The sequence below is a fragment of the Macadamia integrifolia genome, chromosome 2 (assembly GCF_013358625.1).
Source record: "Macadamia integrifolia cultivar HAES 741 chromosome 2, SCU_Mint_v3, whole genome shotgun sequence".
Lineage (NCBI taxonomy): Eukaryota > Viridiplantae > Streptophyta > Magnoliopsida > Proteales > Proteaceae > Macadamia > Macadamia integrifolia.
In genome coordinates this window covers 17,139,623-17,160,713 of record NC_056558.1, presented here as the reverse complement: position 1 = coordinate 17,160,713, position 21,091 = coordinate 17,139,623, and the positions used below count along the sequence as shown (strand labels likewise).

At 38.3% G+C, this 21,091-nt stretch overlaps 1 protein-coding gene across 1 annotated transcript; it reads left to right on the top strand.

Moving 5' to 3' along the window:
* Nucleotides 1–1,982: 1,982 nt before the first annotated feature.
* Nucleotides 1,983–20,354, top strand: LOC122071864 (branched-chain-amino-acid aminotransferase 2, chloroplastic-like). The gene is made up of 12 exons (XM_042636316.1): nucleotides 1,983–2,204; nucleotides 2,288–2,385; nucleotides 3,614–3,672; nucleotides 4,303–4,477; nucleotides 5,441–5,617; nucleotides 5,782–5,916; nucleotides 6,020–6,130; nucleotides 6,511–6,620; nucleotides 10,262–10,268; nucleotides 17,235–17,330; nucleotides 19,052–19,164; nucleotides 20,086–20,354. Exons 2-12 carry the CDS (start codon nucleotides 2,314–2,316, stop codon nucleotides 20,198–20,200), a joined length of 1,170 nt encoding a protein of 389 aa, XP_042492250.1. The 5' UTR covers nucleotides 1,983–2,204; nucleotides 2,288–2,313; the 3' UTR covers nucleotides 20,201–20,354.
* The last annotated feature ends 737 nt before the right edge of the window (nucleotides 20,355–21,091 follow it).

Below are 21,091 nucleotides of genomic sequence, written 5' to 3'. Positions count from 1 at the left end.
ACTTAATAGCACAAACATAAGGATCCTCATTAACTGAATGTACTTGATATTCCTTCTTCTCTATTGTGCCAGTGTTTGTGGTTCTCTGTTAATTCATTTGTTTGTTGTTTGTTGTTTGTTGCATGAAGTCTGTTATCACATTTTCCTAGTGTGGCAGATTGCTTGAGGATACAACTTTTGCTCAGTATGGAGAACTGCCATTTGCCCTAATGTCTTATAATTCTTGTAGCTCTTTTTGGCATTTTTTTCCCCCAATTTCTGGGGTCATTTATATATATATAGATATATATATGTTCTTGATCCAGCCTGTAATTGAAGCATGTAAATTTTGATTTTTAGGATTAACATGTTATGTAGGAAATTGTAGACCTATCTGCAAATCCATATTTCTGATCGAAGACAAGTTTTTCATTAAATTCAATCCAGCATGATTATAGGTTGCAGTTGTTTGTTCTCTTACAACATATGTTCTGAAGCGTATATAGAAAATTGAAGTGGGCTTTGATTGATCTGCCTTTTGTTAACCCACATAACAAAAGTGGTACTAGGCTGTTCTGAACAAATTGGAACAATATCTAGAAGTATTAGGACCATATATATAAAACAATATTATGTGGAATAGGGCACAGGCGTGTGTTAATTAATTCCCATCCTTCAAAGCTAGGATCCAAGAATCTGGTCATCTGGAACCTGAAATTTCCCATCTTTGTCTCAATATTATAATCCAACTTTGATTTTCTTGGAACTTCTCCACAAAGGGGATTTGATCATTTAAACTGAGAGATAGGGGGGGGGGCAATTTTCTTATTTTTTGGGTAATAGAGATCTATTCATTATGTAGAAGTTGGAGTACAACCCTCCATCAACCACGGAGTGGAGTTCGTTGAATGGTTGTACACAACATAGACAAAACCTTCCATGCTAAGGAATTTGCTATTGCATTTTATTCCGTCCAATATATAACTGAAGTTACAGAAATATAACTCAAGAACTACATTACTTGTTCAGATCTGGAAACATACCTTGGGAGGAAGAGAGACCTTCGTGAGTAGAGAGAAACCTTCGCGAGCGGAGGAGACCGCAACAGAGCAGAGAAACCCGCTCTTTCGTCAGCAGAGAGAGGGTCGTGAGAGAGCTACAGTGAGATGGGTGAGAGAGAGACTCGTTTGCAGAGAGAGTGCTGTGAGAGAGATGCAGTGGGGGAAAAAAATCTTCTGCTTTTCTCATCCCTATTTTTCCTTGTTTTGCTACCTGCGGAACATGACACGTGGACAATGTTAAGACCAACGCACCGGATGTAATAATCCTCACCCAACCTTGACCGTTGATCTAAAAATTGTCCACGTGTCGTGTTCTGCAGGTAGCAAAACAAAGAAAAATAGGGATGAGAAAAACAGAGGATTTTCATCCTGCAGTGGGAGGGGTGAGAGAGAATCGTGAGCAGAGACCGCTTCCTGCAAGGGAGATGCAGCGAGAGGGGTGAGAGAGAGAATCGTGCGAGGGAAAATGGCAAATTTCGAAAACAGGGATTTCGAAATTCAAATCTCCTTTTAGGGATTTGAAATTCAAAAACTAACTGAATTGTTTGGTCAGAACCGGTTCAAATGGTTGGTTCGAGTCATCCATTCTTTTAAATCGGATTTAGTTACCCTTTCAAACAAAAGTAATCTCAGCTGTTGGTTTAAAAGAGAACACGTGTCCTCTTCTGCAGGTAGCAAAACACAGCAAAACACCGATAAAAAAAAACAGACGATTTTTATCCAACAAAACACAACAAAACAGAGATTAAGAAAAACAGACGATTTTTATCCCACTCACTCGTCATTAACTTTTTATCCCACCCACCTTTTTGGTAGAGTGAGTCAGCACTAAAAACTAGTCACCAGTCACTAGTCACTTCTCCCTTCACAAACGAGCCAGGCGTGGTGCAAGCCTCCAACGAGTTAGCAAGATATTTAGGTTGGTTAGTTGATTCCCTCGCTTTGTGGCAGATAGGTTTTGTAGTTTCTGCCAAGCGGGTACTGTGACTACTGTCACTGAAACAACACAGTTAGTCTCTCCCACCACATTTAGAGAGGGAGAGAGAGAGAGAGAGAGAGAGAGAGAGAAAGTGCAACTGTGTATTAATAAAGACTCCCACCACATTTCGTGCTTGAGGGATCATTTTGATTTTGAGATCATCCACTTTCGCTGGAGATTCCAAGGTTTGTATAAACTCTAGTCATTTCGATTCTTACTTTTCTCTATCTTCTTTCTGATACTCTTGGAATTTTGGTGGGAATTGCAGCAGGTTTTTAAGGAGAAAGAGAAGCAATGATGTTGCAGAGGAATATCAACCTTCGCGGTTTGGTTTTCTTTTCAAGATATGGTCACTCGTTTTCCAAGGTTTGATTTTGTTTCTCCAAAAGCTCTTCACTACTGTATCTTCGAGCGAGGGGCCTGCCAACTTCCTCACTAGTTCTTAATTTTTTCTATCTATTTGATTTTAATTAATTTATTTGAATTTAAAGGAACTATTACTTACCTCGCTTCATCATTTTGTATTCTTAATCTGGAGTGTGATGGATTTGGTGGAGTTTCAGTTCCTGGTGGTTAATCTTGTGGAATTTATTACAATGAAAGAGCATGTTTTCCTGTTCTTCACCATTGATCCTCTCTCACTCGTTATCTTTTCTGTCTTTGTGATTTCCTCATTTTCGTTGCTGGTTGTTTTCCTTGGAAATCTAGTTAGTAGAAATGCTAAGAGATGCTAAGAGATACTGAATTGTTAGTGTCTCCCGCTCTGGAGGAGAGAAAGATCTGAAATGGAACTAGGAAATTGGTTTCAACATTAGGCCTCCCAGAGTTTTAACAGGGCCTGAAGTCTTAACGTTCTTGGATCTGCAAAAAAATAAATGAAATAAAGCTAGCATCAATTTTGTGGGGATAAGGGTGAGGATGTGGGGTTTGTTTAACTTCTCTGATGATGTATGTTACAGTTCAGGACCAGGGATAGAACATGTCCTATTCTTGAACTTTTTGGCTCTGCTTTCTGCTTTCTGCTTTCTGCTTTCAAAACAAATGGAGGACGCTAGCCGAATTTTCCTCAGGTTTTGAGTCTTTTGACCATTTCTACAAGTTTTCGAGCCTGACAGTCCATTCAAACCTCAAAATGGCCATAAACTGGAAGATTTTTGATGGCTTGTTCCAGGTCTCCTCTCATGGAGCTGGTCCTGAGTGGCAGGATCAACTTCTATATCAACTCTGTTTAAACATGTTTTAGACTCCCAGCAAGGCAACCAATCTTTCAGGCAACTGTTAGATCCAGGTCCAACAATGAGAGGGGAAAAGATGGTTTCGTGAAATTATTTTATTGAAATTTTACTACTGTTTTAGTGATTTGAGTTTGTTTAAAAAATTTACAATAATATTTAGTGAATGTTCACAAATGTAAATTACTGATAAGAGGAATAAAGGATTTCAAGCTCCAATGGTTGAAATTATGTTTCAATTATTACTGCCACCATGATGATTTGGTGCTGATTACCTTTCAGCCAGCCTTTTGAGAACGAATAAAGATTAAAAATATGATGATGAATGACCAGGAATTGATTTACTTTTTGCATCTTTGCAGTTCTTTACATCTCAGGCGGCTGCTTCTTTGCAATCAGTGGGTGACCCTGCTACTTACAGGTGACGATATGGAAATGTAGATCATGTCATGTGTTCCTGCTATAATTTTTTGACCCTCCACAACTAGATTCTATTTTTTTTAAAAAGTTCTAAACATTGATTAAGATGGCATGTTGACGGTTCATGTGTTTGCATGTCTCTCATGTTTTTTCATTCATATTCTGAAATGCAAAAGCATGCATGAAGGGGTCAGCACCAGCATTTTACTTGCTCTCTACCTTTTACCAAACTTGAATTCCACCTCTTTCTGTTGATAGGGATTTTGGTTTCCCTCAGATTACATGGAATTCTTACGCGGGAGGAATCATTAATACCTTCTTTCTCCCCTTCCCTCTATGTGGCATATAGAAGTGAGCCCGAAATCTAAATGGCCATATGCATAAACTAATTGGGGGCTTGAGCTGCAGGCTCAATAGCTTGTTGTGTGGTTTATTTTGGTATCAATTTGTTGCCATCTGACTCCGAAACTTTGCATATTCTGTAAATTAGAATGGTTTCCACTAGTCTTACAGATTTCTTTTCAAGCTCATCATCCTCTGAATTGGATTTGATTGTAGTACTTTTATCCACTATGCTTTTCAATGAATAATTTATTTTTGAAATATGAATTTTTTGTGAAAAATATTTTAGGGGAGATGATGAATATGCTGATTTGAACTGGGATGACCTCGGATACGGTCTTGTGCCCACCGATTATATGTACATGATGAAATGTTCAGATAATGAGAAGTTCTCACCTGGTGAACTCAGTCGCTTTGGTAAGATTGAGTTGAGCCCAGCATCAGGAATCTTAAATCATGCGCAGGTTAGTACTTGTTGATTGTCCAATTCAAAATACATTTATTATAATCTAGAAAAGCTCCTCCTTTTGAGGGAAAAAAATTTCCCCTCTCAATCAGCTCTCCAGATTGTATAGAAGGAACATTCAGAATTTTGACTCTACTGAGTTAATATGGAAACATATCCAGATTCATTTGTAGCATGTTAAGAGGGCTTGGGTTCCAGGGAAGGTCATATCACAAGAAAGGTTCCATATGCTGCTGGATTGAGACTATTGGATTTTCCAGGCATGGATTACTGGTCACCATCAGGTTTCTTGACTGGACAAGCAAGGATCAACAAATAAGTGGGAGTTCAGGCCAGGATTTGTGCACAAAATGGAACACCTGGCCACCTGGGTTCCCTAAATGTACTCCAGTTTCATGTGGAGGCTACTCTGAGCCTCCTACAAGTTTCTATGCTATATTAGACTTGGGCTTTGTTTGGAAATAACATGGCATGAAATTCATTTCTTCATGCTGTTACTTTGCATGGAATTTTATTGGGTTCCTCTGCAGATGTGCTGTACTATAAGAGTGACTCAATTTAGGATTTCACTGAAGGTTAGTGATTTTGAAGGGACATGGGTTGGTTCTACTGAGGATTGAACAGTTGGATAAGAACTTGGGGCTCATTTGCGTAAGTTTATGTAGGGATGTCAGTTGGGATTCCCATCAAAGTGTAGTAATCAATAACTCCTGCCCATGTTTGCTTTAAATCATTTTACTTCCCAAGTTGAGCTGATTTTCATATTTTTTTAATACTTCCACGATGATTTTATCGGGAGATGATAAGGCTGTGGAAAACCAAAATGAGAGTAGGTTTCCAGACACAGCCTTAGAATGTGGAGTGATGAAACATGATTTACTTTCCCACTTAATTGTGACTAACTTCAACCCTTGAAAGTTACAACATTTGATAGTGGCTTTATTTCTTCAAATTTAAACAGGGACTGTTTGAAGGTCTAAAAGCTTACCCGAAAGAAGATGGTCGTGTGCTTCTGTTTCGCCCGGAACAGAATGCTATGCGTACGAAGATGGGTGCCGAGAGAATGTGCATGACGTCACCCTCTATTGAGCAATTTGTTGATGCAGTGAAGCAAATGGCTCTTGCCAACAAGTGTTGGGTAGTCTTCTTGTTTAAAATGATAAAAGAAAAAGCAATAAAAAGATGAACCTTTTAAGTTTTCTGTTACTTTCTGTTTCTGGAATGCCTTTTGTCATCAATGACTGCCATGTGAACTTTTATTCTTGTTTCTGGTTCTAACAAGCTTGGCATTTTCGGAAACAGGTTCCACCTCCAGGGAAGGGGTCTTTGTATCTTCGGCCTTTGCTTATGGGAAGTGGAGCTATGCTGGGTTTGGCACCAGCTCCTGAATACACATTCGTCATATATGCTTCACCTGTTGGCAATTATTTCAAATTAGTTTGTCTTTGCCTTTATTTATTTTTCCCCATTTACATATTTTATTACATTTTTCATCAAAAATAAAAATTCTAGTTGGAAATTTTGATTCTTTCATTTATAGGAAGGTTTGGCTCCCATCAACTTGCTTGTGGAAGATGAATATCATCATGCCACTGCCACTGCCACCCCTGGTGGAACTGGAGGTGTGAAATCCATATCCAACTATGCGCCGGTAGGCAACTCTTTTGTATTCTCTAGATCCTCGTCTTCACATCTAGACATACCGTGTAGAAGTTTTAATTGCTACTTAGTCAAATTGCATTTATAAGTGTAGAATTTTTTCCATGTGAACTTAGTCCTATTTTTTTTCTTACCTTTAATCAATCAGCCCTGTGTTAGTGTTTTCAAATTTTCTTTGTCCTCAATAAAGCAAAATCTAAAAAGCAAGGGATTCTTTGAGACTCTTTCTTTATGATTTTATCTTGTGTATTCCATCAGGCCAGAGTTCCATTGAAGCTTTCTGCATTAAGGTGCATTTTCCATTGCAAAGTGCTGTTATCCTAATGTTTATATTGCCTTGTCTTCCCCCTGGGGCCTCTTTCAATCGTGTAGGTTCTGAAAGCACAAACTCGGGCAAAGAGTAACGGATTTTCTGATGTTTTATTCCTAGACTCCGTGACAAAGAAACATCTGGAGGAGGTCGCTTCTTGTAATGTTTTTGTGTGAAGGTATTACTAGTTGAATAGTTGGTGATTTTAGTTCAACTTCCAATATCTTAGTATGGCTGTTCCTTGACTGAAATTATCATGCATAATGAGAAAATTGTCATATGTCTGTGAGGACCTCATTTCTCTTTAAAACTTTAAATATCTATGCAGTATGTGGAAGATTCCCATACCAAATCCAGACTGGACTGGGTTCAGTTCTTGCCCAATGCGTTATGATGGAACACTTTATTTGTAAATGTGTTCTTTATGCCATATTGGAATTTGATGGGATCTAAAAGGGCCCTGGGAATTCGAATGGAATTCTGGTCCTGTATCATACAAGGTTAGAGAACAAATCAGGAAAGGATAAAAAGAATTGCAAATTATGAATTCCCAATTGAAGATAGGGAAGAAGTAGATAGGGAAGAAGTTACGATCATAGGAGGGAAAAAAAAAGTGGATGGTTAAGGAATGTGATAGTGGGTCTTTGTTTATGACAGAGAGGAGAGGAAATTGTTGGGAATATCCCTCTCCATAAAGGTTTTGATGATAACAAACTAGTGATAGCTCTAACAACTATTTTTCTAAGTGTCATGTAAAGGATCACATTGTGGAAGCACCATGTAAGGGACCACTTCAAGAAGCCCAAGATACAAATGGGATTGACGAGTTAGAAGAACTCAAGATGAAGAACACAAAGATATTCTAAAGATATCTAAAAGATATTGAAGAAGTGGAAGAATCAATTTGAAGACATTGAAGATATGGAAAAACTCAAGTTGAAGAGTTGGATACTCCTAGATTAGGATGTAATTCACACACTTCATATGCACCACACTAATGCATATTAATCATGGCAATCCTTAACATATCATCCCAAGGCATTCTAAACTCCTTGTGTGACAGCCAGATAGTCAAAACACAAAACAGAGGTAAACCGGCAATTGCCGGATGGGAACCGACAATTGCCGGATGGGAACCGACAACTGCCGCTTCACCTCCGTGATGGTTTTTCCATCAGACTCTGCGAACAGAAGTCAACCGGCAACTGCCGGATGGGAACAACAACTGTCTGATTTTTTCGAAAATTGAATTGGCTAGCCGGATCAATTTCGGATCACTTGCCTGTGATTTAAACAGCTCACAGAGAGCAACCGGCAACTGCTAGTTGACCCTCCAAAGACTCCAACGGTTATATAATGGCTATATTATGAGTCTAACGGCTAGTTTCTCACAGCTAGGCCAGGAAGAGGCAACTTCCGGTTGAGAAATTTTCTATCCGTTAGAAAATATTCTCCTTCCAAATTAGGTGATATCATTACCCTAATTAATCCTAGCCTCTACCTATATAAATACCCCACTAATGACTTTAATAATTAACAATTAAGAGAGCTCTAAGCAATCATATCAAAGTAATTTGTGAGTTTCAACTGCTATTATCATTGGTGTTTTTATTGAAGTCAAACACGTTCTCTAAGAACTCAAAAGACTTCAGCCAAGTCTCTCTCATCAGCCCACACCTAGGGGAGGCTTCAAAAAGGTGCATTCAAAGTTATACGTGCATATTCATTTTTGCACGCACCGCATGAGGTAAACTCGATCCATTTATTCCACTTGATTAATTCTGTTGTTTTTACATTTTCCTAGATTATAATTAGGATTGTGTAAGGATCCTCTTATCTTAAAAAGAGTTGGGTGACTCTCCACCGTGAAACGAGATTGTAAGAGGTGCCTCTCTGCCTGGAAAGAGATTATAAGGATACTCTTGTCCTAAACAAGATTCTATAAATGTTTTCTACCCTACCTACTGTACTGAAAGGGAGAGCTAGTGGAATACCTTACAAGTGGAACTTGTAGGGAGTGGACTAGACTTGAGTTGAGTCGAACCACTATAAACTTTAGTGTTATGTGATTGTGAGTATTTTATTATTCCGCATTTTTTATTCAGCAATCACATTTTGGGAACCATAATTCGAAGAGGTTTAAATTTCACTAGGATAGCCTATTCATCCCCCCTCTGGGTTATTTCAATTGTATCAGAGCGGGAGCTCAAAAGTTTTATAACTATTTTAGTCTTAACGTGAGTCAAAAACCATGGCCACATCCCAAGGACCACCAAAGGGCATGAACGCTTTAAGACCCCCTTACTTTAACGGAACAAATTTCTCTTTCTGGAAGTGCAGATTTAAGAACTTTGTGTGTGGTCACAACATATTCGTATGGAGGGCCATAGAACAAGGACCATATGTAATCACCAAAGAAGTTGAAGGAAAAAGGGCACCCAAGGACGAGAGTGAATGGACGGCCGATGAATTGAACCTCATCCAATACAACTTTAGAGCAATCACTTTCCTCCAATGCGCTCTCAACGAAGAAGAATTCGATCGAGTGATAAAATGTGAGTTAGCTAAGCAAATTTGGGATATGCTCGTGGTTACTCATGAAGGCATGGAAGAAGTGAAGGAAAGGAAAGTAGATAAGTTAGTTTCCAAATATGAAACATTTATTATGTATGAAAATGAAACTATCACTGAAATTTTTACTCGTTTCACAAATATTGTAAATAGTCTTAAGAGCCTAGGAAAGACCTACACCAATGCTAGAAAAGTGAGAAAAATACTAAGGTCTCTACCAACCTCATGGCGACCTAAGAAAACCTCAATTGAAGAAGCAAAGAATCTTACAAAGATCTCCCTAGACTACTTGTTGGGTTCCCTACAAACCAATGAAGTCGAATTGCAAGTTGATTAGCAAATTCCAGAAGGAAGGAGGAAAACCATAGCATTGAAATCCTCTCAAAACATTGAAGAGGTAAGTGATGATGATGATGATGATGAGGATGATGAGGAAGACTTCGACATGGAAAAGGATATATCACTCATCATAAGAAAATTCAATAAATTTTTCAAGAAGAAGGGAAGAATGTCATATAAATGCAAAACCTATGGTGATAAATCTTATGGTGAAAAAGGTAAGTATAAGAACAAAACAAAAGAATCTTCTTCTGACAAGAAAGATGTTGTATGTTTTGATTGCAGGAAACCGGGTCACTTTAGAACAGAGTGTCCACACAAGACAAAGAAGAAAGCATACGCTGCCACATGGGATTCAAGTGATGAAGAAAAGAGTGACTCAGAAGAAGAAGTCACTAACCTAGCCTTGATGGCTCTTGGAGAAGGAGAGCAAGAGGTAAGCCAACCAACTCAAACTGAACCTCTAGAAAATGATTTTAAATAAGGACTTCAAGAAGCCTTCGATGACCTATATGAATAGTGTCTTAAGTCAGAAGTAGAAAAACATAAACTAGAGAAGGAAGTTGACACACTTAATAAAAGAGTGGATGCTTTGACTTCCAAAGTGAGTAAACTTGAGGAAGAAAACACAAAGTTAAACTCTACTCTTTGTACCATTACCTAAGGTCAAAAGAACCTTGATAACTTTCTTGGATCTCAAAGGAAAAGTCCTAATGATAGAGAAGGATTGGATTATAGACAAAACCCATCAAAGAAAAAAGAAAAACAAAAGGAGAATCCAAGAATGAATGAAGGTAATCAAGCATCCTCATCCTACGTCAAGTGTAGTCTCTGTAAAAGAACATGGCATTCAATTAGACAATGCAAGAGAAATCCCTCTACCTCTCAAAATGAGAGATCTAGGACCAAGGTAAACCATGCCTACTACTACACACCTCAAAGAAGGAAAAATAAGCCACAAGAGTATCCTCGACCTAGATATAGACCCCAACCTCAAAGGGGATACACTATTGATAGATCCTATAGGCAGCCCCAAAGAGCCTACCGTCAAGAGTCATATAGACCTTATGAAAAATACAAACCTGAAAAGTCATATACATCTCAAGAGTCTTATAGATCATATAAATCTCAGAGATCTCAAAGAAACCCAAGGTCATCTCGAAGACCTAAAAGATACAAGACCACTTGGGTCCCCATAGGGACATTTGACACTAACAATGACGGACCCATGAGATTATGGGGACCAATGTACAACTGATCTTTTGTTGTAGATTTGCTTGAAGAATAAAGCTCAAGACGAATGGGTGATTGACAGTGGATGCTCCAAGCACATGACATCCAACAGAAGTTTATTCTCAAGCCTACGGGATTACGACGGAGGATGGGTATCATTTGGAGATAACAATAGAGGGAAAATTCCTGGTATTGGGAAGATTAAGATAAACGGTATTTCTATCTCAAATGTATACTATGTCAAAAACCTGAACTATAACCTACTTAGTGTAAGCCAATTTTGTGGAATAGGTTATAAGTTAGATTTTGATGTATCTCATTGCTATGTAAAAGATGCTAATAATGATCTAATATTAAAGGGATCTAGGAAGAACAACATATATGTATGCATGCTTAATGAAACAAGCTCCTTGAATGCTTGCTTGGTCTCTGACCATAGTGAGTCCTCATTATGGCATAGAAGACTTGGACATGTAAATGTCGAGTTAATCCAAACAATTGCATCTAAGAACCTTGTTAGAAATCTTCCTAAGATTTAGTTCAATAAAGAACATTTTTGTGATGCATGTCAAAAGGGCAACCAAACTAAGGTATCCCATTAGGCTAAGAACATTGTTTCTTCCTCAAGGCCTTTAGAACTTCTTCACCTTGACTTGTTTGGTCCCATCAATATTTCAAGCTTAAATGGTAAATCATATACTTTTGTTATTGTGGATGATTTCTCTAGATTTACTTGGACTATATTTCTTAGAAATAAAAATGATGCCTTTGATGAGTTTGTAACCTTATGTAAGAGATTACAAAATCAGAAAGGCTATAAAGTAACCTCTATCAGGAGTGACCATAGAGGAGAGTTTGACAATATATATCAATTTGATGTATATTGCAACAAACATGGCATTAACCATAACTTCTTCGTTCCTAGGACACCTCAATCTAATGGGGTTGTTAAAAGAAAAAATAGGTCACTACAAGAGACGGCTAGGACCATGCTCGGTGAGTACTCCTTGCCCAAATCCCTATGGGCTGAAGCCATTAATACTACTTATGTACTCAATAGAATTATTCTTAGACCCCTTCTTTTCAAAACTCCCTTTGAGCTATACTTTGGTAAACTACATAAGATAGATTACTTTAGGGTGTTTGGTTGCAAGTGTTTCATCCTAAACACTAAAGACCGCCATGGAAAGTTTGATGCAAAATTTGATGAAGGGATATTCTTGGGATACTCCCTCAATAGTAGAGCATATAGAGTCTTTAACAAAAGATCTCTAATGGTTGAAGAATCCATGAATGTTAGATTTGATGAATCTTTGCCTATTACTATGCATGAACCTCTTATTGATGATGATGATGATATTGACGTCTTAAAGAATAAAGTAGATGTTATCTCTTGAAGAACCTAAAGAGAAGGATGTTCCTAATTAAGAAGTAGAAACTGTACCTAGGGATATCATACCCCATAGGAACCATCCCTTAGATGCTATAATAGGAGACTTGAACCAAGGAATGCAAACCAGGTCCAAATCCTATGAGATATGCAACCACACTGCATTTATCTCCAAAATTGAACCCAAGAACATAGAAGAAGCACTTAAGGATAGTGACTGGATTGTTGTAATGCAAGAAGAGCTTCTCCAGTTTGAAAGAAGTGAGGTTTGGGAACTAATTCCAAAACCTGACCACCACACCATCATCGGTGCCAAGTGGGTCTTTCGGAACAAGCTGGATGAAGATGGCAATATTGTAAGAAATAAAACCAGATTAGTTGCTAAAGGATATAACCAACATGAAGGAATTGACTATGATAAAACCTATGCCCCTGTAACAAGATTAGAATCCATTAGAATGCTAGTAGCTTTTACATGCCATAAAAACTTTAAATTATATCAAATGGATGTAAAAAGTGCTTTCTTGAATGGTTACATTCAAGAGAAAGTAAATATAGCTCAACCCCCTGGTTTCAAAAACCCAAAGTTTCCAAACCTTGTATTTAAACTTGAGAAAGCCCTTTATGGCCTCAAACAAACTCCTAGAGCTTGGTATGAGAGATTAATCACCTTCGTAATAGAAAGTGGCTTCTTAAGGGGAAGAATTGACACTACCTTGTTCGTGAAGAACTTAAAGGATGACATACTCATAGCTCAAATCTATAGTGATGACATCATCTTTGGCTCATCTAATGAGAATGTGTACTGAGTTCAGTCGCATTATGAGCAATGAGTTTGACATGAGTATGATGGGAGCATTAAAATTTTTCCTTGGACTTCAAATAAAATAATCCGAAAATGGAATTTTTATAAATCAAAGTAAAATACACTAAGGTGCTTCTAAAGAAATTTGACATCAACAGTCAAAAGTCTTTAGACACTCCGATGAGCTCATCCTTGAAACTGACCAAGGATGAAGATGGCATATCTAATGATGTTACTAGATATAGAGGCATGATTGGAAGCCTTCTATATCTAACGGCTAGCAGACCGAATATCATGTACAGTGTATGTGCATGTGCTCGTTTTCAAGCCGATCCTAAGAAATCACACCTCACTGCGTTAAAAAGGATTTTTAAATATTTAAAGAGCAAGTGTGATGTTGGGTTATGGTACCCTAAAAACCAACCTCTTGATCTTCTCAGCTTCTCAGATGCTGATTTTGCAGGATGCCACATTGACAGGAAAAGTACCAGTGGTACCTGTCATTTTCTTGGCTCTTGCCTCGTTTCTTGGTTCAGCAAGAAACAAAATTCTGTTGCTCTTTCCACCACCGAGGCTGAGTACGTAGCAGATGGAATATGCTGTGCTCAGATCCTTTCGATTAAGCAAACACTCCAAGACCTAGGAGTCAAGTTTGATGCTTGCCCAATCATGTGTGACAACATAAATGCCATTAACTTGAGTAAGAACCCCATCTTACACTCAAGGGCCAAACACATTGATATTCATCATTACTTCCTAAGAGATACAATACAAAACGGAGATGTCACTCTTGAGTACATTGAAACTGAAAAACAATTAGCTACATTTTCACTAAACCCCTTAGTGAAGACCCTTTTTGTACTCTTAAGGAAGGAGTTGGGCATATGTAATCCTTTTGGACAAATTCACTGCCTTTCATATTTGCAAAACCCCCTTTCTCAGTTGAAAAGCCGAAAAACTCTTGAAAAATATTGAAAAATTAATTTTTCTGTCCAACCAGCCCTTGCCGCTTACAACCGGCAACTACCGGTTCGTCTCGGGTTTGCGAATTAAACCCATCGGACAGGTCATTTTTGAACCCTTTTAAGGGATTTCACTGGACTATTCATCTTCCACTCTCATTTCCTCCAAACGAAATCAGAGAAGCCCTAACTCCCTTGTCTAAAACCTTAAACTCTCAATAAATCTCACCTCATTCCTCCAAAACCCTATCTCTCTTCCATCCTTCTTCCATCTCCATGGCTCCTAAGAAGGTTCGAGCTGGAAAGAAGAGACCTGCTACTGAGATGGATTTCATCTCCATGGAAGCAATGGAATCTTGGGACTTGTTCGAGAATCGCAAGATTGAGAGTGGTAAGGATATTGATACTCAATCCCTGTATACTTTTGGTCTGGAAGAATACTTTGGCATTCTAGGTTGGGTTGGCATACTCCAATGTGGATTCCGATGCTACCTTAGACTTGTTCTCCTCTTCTATTGCAACCTAAGGGTTGAAGGGTACGAAGAGAACATTAGGATCAAGAGTATGATCGAAGGCATTGATATTAAGTTTGGAATTGAAGAATTGGGAGCAATACTCAATGTTCTCTCTACTAGACATCTCAAATACCTAATCACCAAGAAGGATCACAAGGACTTCATGGATCAAGACAAGGTATATGGGAAGATAATGAAAAATTACCTTGGAGTGAAGGCTGCGAAAAATAGCGAGCTAACCGAACTTGCCAAGATCATCTACTACATTGTCTCACTCAACATCCTTCCCAAGAGTGGACACCGTGATGCCATTAGCCTCTTTCAAGCCTACATCACCTACTATATTTGTGATGGAATTCAAATCAACCTCCCTTACCTCATCATCCGTCATATGCTCCACGCCGGTGGAAAAGGAAGAATCAATAATCTTCCCTATAGACGAATTTTTGGCCAAATTTTCGCCCACTTTAGCTTTGATTTCAGTGGAGAACCTGTGATAGAGGATAAGACACCTTTCGACATCAACTCCATCAGTCACATGGGGATCCAGGATCCTCTCTCCACTTCTGAAGGAGAAAAAAGCTCCTCAAATCAACCTGTGACTATGGAGTGGCTTGACAAGAAGCTAGAGGCAATGGAATCACGCCTCATGGCTCACATTGACAAGAAGACTCAAGAGATCATCGATCTCCGGAAGAATAGACAGTCTTTTCAGCTATCTTTTTCCCTTCCTTTGAAATCTGGCAACCCAGTTTTGCTTTTGTTGTGTAATGCCCTAAGTATGGCATCTTTTGTAATGCAATGTTCTGAACTTCTATATAAATATAATTGATGCATTATGTTTATGTGTATTGCCACATGCTTGAACTGTCTCTATTATAAATTCTTTCTCATTTTTGTTGTTGACAAAAGGGGGAGAAGAAGAGGGAGTTGATTAAAGATTAAAAAATTAAAATATACATTTTACGTTTCATGACCAACTGTTTTTAATTCTTTAATCCACTTGTTCGTCATCCCCAAAAAGGGGGAGATTGTTGGAATATCCCTCTCCATAAAGGTTTTGATGATAACAAACAAGTGGTAGCTCTAACAACTATTTCTCTAAGTGTCATGTAAAGGATCACATTGTGGAAGCACCATGTAAGGGACCACTTCAAGAAGCCCAAGATACAAACGGGATTGACGAGTTAGAAGAAATCAAGATGAAGAACACAAAGATATTCTGAAGATATCTAAAAGACATTGAAGAAGTGGAAGAATCAATTTGAAGACATTGAAGATGTGGAAGAACTTAAGTTGAAGAGTTGGATACTCCTAGATTAGGATGTAATTCACAGACTTCACACTCACCACACTCATGCATATTAATTATAGAAATCCTTAACATATCATCCCAAGGCATTCTAAACCCCTTGTGTGACTGCCAGACAGTCATAACACAAAACATAGGTCAACCGGCAACTGTCGGATGGGAACCGGCAACTGTCGCTTCACCTCTGTGATGGTTTTTCCATTAGACTCTACGAACAGAAGTCAACAGGTAACTTTCGGATGGGAACCGACAACTGCCCGATTTTTCCAAAAATTGAATCGGCTAGCCGGATCAGTTTCGGATCACTTGCCTGTGATTTAAACAGCTCACAGAGAGCAACCGGCAACTTCCGATTGGAAGCAACAACTGCTGGTTGATCCTCCAAAGACTCCAATGGCTATATTATGAGTCTAATGGCTAGTTTCTCACAACTGGGTCAGGAAGAGGCAATTGTCGGTTGGGAAGTGGAAACTGCCGGTTGAGAAATTTTCTATCCGTTAGAAAATATTCTCCTTCCAAATTGGGTGAGATCATTACCCTAATTTAGCCTAGCCTCTACCTATATAAATACCCCATTAATGACTTTAATAATTAACAATTAAAAGAGCTCTAAGCAATCATATCAAAGTCATTTGTGAGCTTCAGCTGCTATTATCATTGGAGTTTTTATTGAAGTCAAACACGTTCTCCAAGAACTCAAAAGACTTCAGCCAAGTCTCTCTCATTAGCCCACACCTAGGGGAGACTTCAAAAAGGTGCATTCAAAGTTATACATGCATATTCATTTTTGCACGCACCGCATGAGGTAAACTTGAACCATTTATTCCACTTGATTAATTCTGTTGTTTTTACATTTTCCTATACTGTAATTAGGGTTGTGTAAGGATTCTCTTATCTTAAAAAGAGTTGGATGACTCTCCACCGTGAAACGGGATTGTAAGAGGTGCCTCTCTACTTGGAAAGAGATTGTAAGGATACTCTTGTCCTAAACAAGATTCTGTAAAGGTTTTCTACTCTACCTACTGTACTGAAAGGGAGAGCTAGTGAAATACCTTACAAGTGGAACTTGTAGGGAGTGGACTAGACTCAAGTTGAGTCAAACCACTATAAACCTTGGTGTTGTGAAATTGTGAGTATTTTATTATTTCCGTATTTTTTATTCAGCAATCACATTTTGGGAACCATAATTCAAAGATGTTTAAATTTCACTAGGATAACCTATTCACCCCCCTCTAGGTTATTTCAGAAATAAGGTCAGTAGTTGGTGTTTAGCTAACAAAATACAAGGACAATCTGAAGTTAGAGAGAAAACAAGTGATTCTATTTGATGACAGATATAGGAGTTGAAACCTTTTGGAGTCTTTTCTTCTTGTTGATAAAAAAATTATATTTTCATTGCAACGGATTCCATAAATATAGATCTGAATGCAAATGAAGATATATCGGTACCAATGACTATGGATTATTGTCTCTTTTTTTTTTTTTTTGGTTGCTAGGAAAGGCTTTGCCTCAGATTTTCTTCCTATATTTTGCAGATGCTTCACTTCTATGTTTTATGCAAATTGTAATTCGCCTTTCAACCTTTCTTCATGTCCCTTTTATTGCCAGGTTTTTGCATTCAACTTATGTTTCAGATCTTTGTGTTTTTAATTATGGCAGGATAAAAATATTTCAACACCTACCACACGTGGAACTATTTTGCCTGGAATCACAAGAAAAAGCATCATCCACATTGCTAGTGATCATGGATACCAGGTGATCATCGTTTCATAGAAATTTACTCTTTTATGAACCTGGATTCCTTTAATTCACCTGCTAAATTCATATTGGTAGTATGTGTTGTCCTGGGAAAGGCACTGCAGTGGAGTGAACTGTGAAACACGAATTTATACAGTCATGCCTATCATAGGAATTTTCTTTGCTGCATTCTTTCATCTGGTAGATAGCATGATTTCCTTTTTTTTATTAATCAGGTATATTTTTTTCTTCGTTAAAATATCAAGGAGATCACCCTCCAAATCAGTATTCCATATTTTGGTTCATATGTTCTTGTACTCTCTACCTGATTTACATGGAATGTTCTGACCCAACTACATGTGTAACGGCTCGGTCTGGCCTTACTAACCTTGCACAACATTGTCCTCCTTGGCCGATAGGCCTCAAGGCTTTAAAACGCATTATGCCATGTTAAGGAGGCTAGAGGTTATTAAATGACCCAGCATTCTCCCCCTAAGAGATATGGGACTAAAGTTTGCACACCCTCACCGATCTCTCAAACACCCGTATTCTTAGTGGGGACACCTCACCGTTCTCCTAGGCGGGTTTGGTACTTGCCGTATTCTTAGGTGTCACAATCTTCCCCCTTTTGGCACAACGTCCCTGCTGTGGCCCACACACTGTTGAGGTCTGCTATGATACCATTTGTAATGCCTTGGCCCCACTAACCTTGCACAATATTGTCCTCTTTGGTCCTGGGCCTCAAGGCTTTAAAACGTATTGTGCCATGTTAAGGAGGCTAGAAGTTATTAACTGACCCAACATTCTCCACCTCCGTGATGTGGGACTAAAGTTTGTACACCCACACTGATCTCCCAAACACCCGTATTCTTGGTGGGGACACCTCATCAATCTCCCAGGAGGGTCTGGTACTTACTGTATTCTTGGGTGTCACAACATGTGAGGAAGAGTGTTAATCCCACATCAATTGTAAGAAATCCCTTTCCTAATATACTTGTGAACACCTTCTCATCAGATCGGACTATTGAGATGGATACATGATGAACCTGATTTCCTTACATTTACTTGTAATTACTTGTTGGAAGTATATCTTAGGAAGGGCTTTGCTGTGGTGATGTTCTGTGAAGTGTGGATGGTGTTATACACTAAAAGATAATCCCATGGCTATGAGTTTAAAATCAGATGAAGACTGGGGAATCAGTGAATTTTGGGAGCTAGAATGCTGAAGTGACTTAAGACATTTCTGGAAGGAGATGATTGTAACTGCTGTACTGAATTGAAGTTCTTTCATTTTTTTTCTGAGGAATTATCACTCCCCTCCCCTGAACTATAACTAAATATCAAGTTCCCCCAGGTTTTTAAAAATATTTCACTTCCCTCCCCCCAAATCAAAAGATTCTATCAACTGTGACTAAGGGTAAAAAATTGCTGTTAAGTGACTGTTCTTTTTTTTTTTTTTTTTTTTTTTTTTTTTTTTTTTTTATAATTCCCAAAATACCCCCATCCCTTTAATTGATCCAAAGTACAAAACCCTTCTTATAAATTTCTTCTCCTCTTTGTTCACAAAGATCATTTCAGGTTTAACCGTGTCGGCTGCCTAAATAAACTATGCATTATCAGTTATATCATTACCAAATTTGGTTGATTTGACTTTTCTTTATTATTTATATTCAAGTTTCCGCTTTCCTTTTGGAGATATAAGTTGTTGCCAATTAAATAACTTCCCCTAACTTGATCAGGTTGAGGAACGCCCTATTCGAGTGGAGGAATTGTTTGAAGCCGATGAAGTTTTCTGCACAGGAACTGCAGTTGTCATGGCTCCGGTAGGCAGTATTACATATCAGGGAAAAAGGTAAACCACAATAATGCATGTGCCTTCTATTGCAATTGTAGGACCGAAGGGAATTTGTTTAAAGAAATCAAATAATGAATACGTTTTTGGGTAGTTCTAGCTGACAGTGCTGCTCCTCACTATACATTATTGAAAATTCTGAAGTTAAGCATTTAAATAATCATTTCACAAGCTAGCTCATGAATTTGCTGTAAAGCTGATCCAGAGTGACAGTACTTTTAGGTCACAGCTATGACTTGTAGAAATCATCTATGACTGTTATTGTCAAATATGGCATTTGCTTGATTGACTGGAAAAAAAAAGAGAGAGAAAAGAGGATATTCAGCAGTTTCAAAGCAGCAATGATTTCACCTATGCTTGGCATAAGACAACTCTTTAAAATTTAGAGGTAGAGCAAGAGTTCTTGATACCATCTACCATGTCTGGTTTCAGGTCCGGTCGCATTCTTCCCAGAAAGAACGTACATTGGAAAGAAGTTGAAGATCAACTACATAAAATTGGAATGCTATTTTCCCAACCAGTAACTGGGTAGTCAGAAATATTTCTCGAAAACTCTCAACTTGGCCATTTAGATGAAAAAAAATCTGAAAGAATTATTTCAAGAACATAAGTAAAATTCTATAATCTCGTCCTAATTTTAATTTCTTTTGCATGCTAGAATTTTGAATTATACAATAGTTCCCTGTTTTATCTGAAATAGTCCTTGTAATGTGGGACTTATTGTGTTATGTACAAGTCTGGGCTGAGAAGTGTATTGAGTTCAATCAGTCACCACTTGTGCTGTGTTGTAATTCAAAACAAGGTGTATCATCTGTTGTTGTTGTTGTTGTTGTTGTTTTATTTATTTTTTTAATTTTTTTTTTTTGTGGTTGTCTTTTCTGTGAGTGCACATGTTTTAAGTATCTGCCAAAATCGGTGCAGGGCTGAATACAGAACTGGAGATGGGTGCGTGTCTTGGAAATTATACTCAACCCTTACCGGCATCCAGAGGGGACTCATAGAGGACAAAATGGGTTGGACTGTTGAGTTTGATTAAGCTCTTCTCCCTTCTCATGTAGAAAGAACTTCTAGATGGGGATTCACATTTTGTATTTCTGTCTTAAATCAGTAACTGATGACTGCTTGTTTGTTCTTATTTGTGTTTACAAGTGGTTTAGTCTTACTTATCGGATATAAGTGCATGTGTCCAACAAGATCTCTCACCAACCACCACATTCTAAATAGTGTGGGCCTTTGTCTCTTCAATTCAATCTCTATCCAAGCTGCTGATCTTAAAATTATAAAAGACTAAAAAAAAAAAAAAAAAAATAAAAAAAAAAAAAGAGCAGATAATTCTTGCATTCTTCGTCTCTCAGTTGAAGGGCGTAATAACATTCAGGGGGAGGGGTGCTTGCTACCATTACCTGTGGTGACATGCATTTCATTGTTCAGGATACTTTCATACTTCCTTCCTCTAAAGAACTATATTTTTAGGGAAAAAGATTCCCACGATGTCAAAGTGGGGATTCCTTCCTGTGCTTTCTCACATAATGGCCAGTGGGATCCACACCAACTCTCTTGGCTGCTAGTGTACTCCTGGGAAGCCTCTGCCCAAATTATTATAACGAAAAAAAAAAAAATCCCCACACAAGCGATATGGGATGTTTTTCTAGGCCATTTCACATTTTGACCATATGGATTTCAGTCAGTTCTCTCCGCTTTTATGATGAATTCATGTCGACCTCTTATTGATGAATCCATTTTTCAAGCCATGATTGATATGGTGTGGAAGAATCTCCCCACATGAGCCACGTGGAAAACCTTTGCCCTATGATATATAAGCAAGAGAATTGTATTTACTCGCATAGTCACTTGTGTCAGCACACATGCCAATGGGAGGCTGTGAGGAGGCATTTGGGTGGTTTGGATGGGGAGGGGGGAGGTGGGC